The following is a 4,363-nucleotide window of genomic DNA, read 5'->3' on the forward strand; positions in this document are numbered from 1 at the left end:
GATGCAATGACATTATCTGTGACATGCAAGAATTAAAACTTAAAACATGAATTAGAAAACTATTCACTGTAATAATTTTTAAATAAACTTATATTTGAACTAAAAACTCACCATCATAACAGATGAAGGGTTTTTTATTATCACAGTTCACATTCGTCCATCTGCCTTCACTATCAAACTTAGTCATTGCACATTGACCACTGTTGATTATCTGATCGTTAAAGTTTTTATTCCAGTGTCTGAAGGAGAAACTGCTTCCATCTGACCACCTCCAGGTGTCTCTGAACAGACCAATGTATGAGGAATCACTTGTAGAGTCCATCAACTTCTTCACTTCTTCATCCTGTAGCTGCTTCGTTCCACTGATCAGGTCTGTGTGATTCTCTCTGCAGTAACTCTGAGCTCAACCGGAAACCTCGGCTTCCCCTCCGAATCTGGTGATAAACACGTCAATGAAAAAGACACACGTCTTCCTGGACAGCCCACCCTGCTAATAACCCACCCTGTCTCTCCATCCACAGGTCCTTTAAGCACCTGAAAATAAACTCACTTAACTGTACAGATTCATTCTGCTCTCTATGGCTAAACTAACATTTAAAAAAAATAAAAGAAGACACACTAAGCTGTTTGCTTAAGCTGCCTGTGCAAAAACCCCTGAAAACAAAGACCTGATGTTGTCCTACACAAGTGTCTCGTTAGACTAAGTTCTTGTTTCCCAACCCTGGTCTGCAAGGCAACACTGCCCTGCATGTTTTAGCTGTTTTCCTGCATTAATACGTGTGACTCTTCTTCTTCTATGGTTTTTTGGCTGTTGGCAAACAACTAAATCGGTGCATCATCACCACTGAGTGGGATGGATTGTGCAGAATGTCACTCAAGAATTAAATTCTATTGAATAACTGTGTGAATTTAAGATAACAAAATATCTGATAAATTTTACTTTTCAAATTGTTTCTAAACAAATCAACTAAATCTGATTTATCTTTAAATCCATTTAATTGTTGTCTTTCTCATTTCTCTCGTCTTCTTTCAGATTTTAGAAAACCAAAGTCCTTTTATTTCTATCTTTCTCTCGTTGCTTTTACCATTTATCTTTCAATACACCTGATTCAGGAAATGACTGTTAATCAGCCATCAGCTGAAATCAGCTGGACTGAAGTGTGGAAACAGCTAAAGCCTGCAGGGCAGTGAGTCTCCAGGACCTGGGTTAGGAAACAGAGCAGTGAGGGAACATGCAGAGCAGCAGCTGCTCCCTCTAGTGTCGGTACAGCTGCCAACTTCCCTCTGACTGCACATGCAAATAAAAACATATAACATAAAACTCCATCAGGGTGTAAAGGTATGGAGATATTTCACTGTCAGGACTAGGAAATAAACACTGGAGCAATATTTTGTTGTTTAACTGATGAAGCTTCTCCAGTGATGAGATGAAGAGGCTTAACTTCCTGATTCATGTGGAGAAAACCAATCAGAACAGGCCACACCCACTGGGGGAAGACCAGCAACTGTGATGGAGGAAAACACTAAAAATCATGACAAAATGAAGAAAATAGACAAGAGAAACCTTCATGTTCTCTGAACAAACTCTCTGTATCCTAGCATGTCTGATTTGAAAGGAATCTCATTTCCTTGTTTAGTCCAAACATTGAGGTTTTGTTCACTACGGTCTCAGTTTGATTCCAGGAAGCAGGAAATGCCACATTTCTAATTTAATACCATCAACGCTCCTTTTAAAGCCCAGCAGAGGCTTTTGATAGAGAGAGTGAATGAATAGATCTTTAAATGTGAAAAATGTTAAAAGAAGACAATAATTATTTATTTTATTTCCAAATTAATCAGTGACAAAAGAAAAAACAACAAAAGATTGCAGTAAAATTAGGAGCTAAATGTAAACTAGACCATAGCGGCTCTAGTTTGTTTGAATGTTCCTTCAACATTTGATAAAGAAAACTGAAAAAGTAAAGCAAACTCACTCCAAGGTAACTTAGTTAATCATAAGTGTTTAAAATGTCCTGGTAATTCTTTCACATAATGCACAACAGTTCATTAAATTTGCAACGATGAAATCAGAGGAAATAGTTTCTCACAGGGGACAGATTCAGATTTAATTCTTAGAACAGATGAAATTAAACTTCTCAGTATCATTTTTCTTTTTCCACTGATGTTCTCCTCCCGTCTCCATGGCTCCTGACATGTCACAGTCGTCCATCGGTTCACCTTTGGCCCAGTTCTCATCGCTGACCATCTCGTCACTGACCCAGAACCACAAATCCAGAGTGCAGGCGTAACGCAGACCCATCCAGACATAATCAGTCGATGCCTCCTTGACTTTCTCCTGGATCTGTTTCTGATCATCCACGTTGGTGATGGTGACCAGGTTATAGTGGTGACCTCTGCAGTAGGTCAAGGCGTCCTCCCAGTTCATCGCCTCTTTGATCAGGATCAATTTATCTGTCACAGAATTGATCGACACAAATATTACAAAATTATAATAAAGAACTAATTTGACAAGAACAGTTATGTCTTTGGTCCTAGACCAGAGGTGGTAGAGGAAATAAAAAATGTCCTCCAGTAGGAGCAGCACTACTTCACATGAATTATTTTCAAGTAAAATAAAAAGTAGTTGCCTAAGAAATGACTCAAGAGTAAAGATTTGATGAAAAGGATACTTTAGTACTGAGTAACTGATCATAACATCTGATTTATCATTTCAAGATGACGTCATGATACTAGCAAAAATATAAAGGTGTGTGCAAATTGTCATATTTTGAAGACAAACATAATTGAAATAATCCAAATGTACAAAATAAATTTAAAATAAAACATTTAGGCAGAAGAAACATTTCTAAATAAATTTTCCTCAACATATAAACTCATACTAAACAGTAAGAAACACTGAGCCATTTGGAGGTCAAGTGAAAATACAGTACAATATACAAAATACAGTTAACACTGTAAGGACTTTACCTATTTATAACATATTACAACATGTTATAAATAGGTAAAGTCCTTCCAGTGTTAAATGTATTTTCACTTGACCTCCAAATGGCTCAGCAGGTCAAAAATAACATGAGAACAATCGAGTTTGTGTTGGAGGAAAACACTAAAAATCATGACAGAAAAAGTGAAGAAAATAGACAAGAGAAACCTTCATGTTCTCTGAACAAACTCTCTGTATCCCAGCATGCAGAGGGAAGTTGGCAGCTGCACTGACACTAGAGGGAGCAGCTGCTGCTCTGCATGTTTCCCAACTCTGTATCTAAGAGGAACAAGGAATTGCAGGTTTGGTTCTGGGTCCAGAGCGTTTTTGCTTCAAATATATTTGTCCTTTATTCAATGAATATCTACAAGTGTTACTCTATAGAGAATAACATTATTTCATAATAATATAGCTCAAGTAAAAGTAGAATATATTGGGGTTTACAACTACTACTAAAGGTACTTTTCCCCAAAAAAGTTTATAATGTAAATGTGAATGTACTATGCGCCTCTCATACTGACAAAACATTGAGGTTTTAGTCTGAAGCAATGATATTGTCTGTGAAATGTATGAATTAAAACTTAAAACATAAATTACAAAAATATTCACTGCTATAATTTTTAAATAAATGTATAATGTTTGAACTAACGACTCACCATCATAACAGATGAAGGGTTTTTTATCATCACAGTTCACATTTGTCCATCTTCCTTCACCATCAAACTTAGTCATGGCACATTGACCACTGTTGGGATTGTGATTGTTAAATATTGGATTCCAGTGTCTGAAAGAGAAACTGCTTCCATCTGACCACCTCCAGGTGTCTCTGAACAGACCAATGTATGGTTGATAATTAGAGTTCAACAATTTCTTCACTTCTTCATCCTGTAGCTGCTTCATTCCACTGATCAGGTCTGTGTGTTTTTCTCTGCAGTAACTCTGAGCTTCCTGCCAGGACTTCTCCTCTTTAATTAAGTGATATTTATGGGTTGTATTAGTTTCTGTGAAGAAATCAAACATATTTATATTTATCTTGTTTTGGACAAAACGCATATAAAAATAATTCATAAATAGATTAATATTCTCACCATTATAGCAGAGGAAACGACGTGAACTTTGGCACTGGACGTCTATCCATTTGAGATTTGTATTCACAATCACACAGTTCTCATATATCACTTGACTTCGTGCATCATTTGGTTCTCCATCGTTCCAGTTTGTCTCACTTTCATTAAACTCCACTTCAGGCAGAGACCAGCGCCAAGTTCTGTTACCATGTGTTTGATCATACAGACCAATCCAAGCTTCACTCTGATCTCCAGCTGAGATGTTGATGAGTCTCTTCATGTCCTTCATGTTAGTCACTGTGACCAGGTCAGTGTG

The 4,363-nt window shown here is 37.1% G+C and overlaps 1 protein-coding gene across 2 annotated transcripts in view; it reads right to left on the minus strand.

Moving 5' to 3' along the window:
• Positions 1–1,794: 1,794 nt before the first annotated feature.
• The window catches only part of LOC106942100 (C-type mannose receptor 2-like), a 6,215-nt gene continuing 3,646 nt past the window's right edge, over positions 1,795–4,363 (minus strand). Inside the window, exons 1-3 of one of the 2 annotated variants that reach the window (XM_015025283.1) lie at positions 4,069–4,353; positions 3,637–3,981; positions 1,795–2,451 (exon numbers count right to left, since the gene is read on the minus strand). In XM_015025283.1, the coding sequence (XP_014880769.1) occupies positions 2,105–2,451; positions 3,637–3,981; positions 4,069–4,336 (960 nt within the window). In that variant the 5' untranslated portion in view covers positions 4,337–4,353 and the 3' untranslated portion in view covers positions 1,795–2,104. Of the gene's footprint in view, positions 2,452–3,636; positions 3,982–4,068; positions 4,354–4,363 lie in introns of those variants that run through there. The other variant, XM_015025282.1, reaches the window with a different exon arrangement.

This window comes from Poecilia latipinna, unplaced genomic scaffold (assembly GCF_001443285.1).
Source record: "Poecilia latipinna isolate Pla-1442-1.1 unplaced genomic scaffold, P_latipinna-1.0 Scaffold4042, whole genome shotgun sequence".
Taxonomy (NCBI): Eukaryota; Metazoa; Chordata; class Actinopteri; order Cyprinodontiformes; family Poeciliidae; genus Poecilia; species Poecilia latipinna.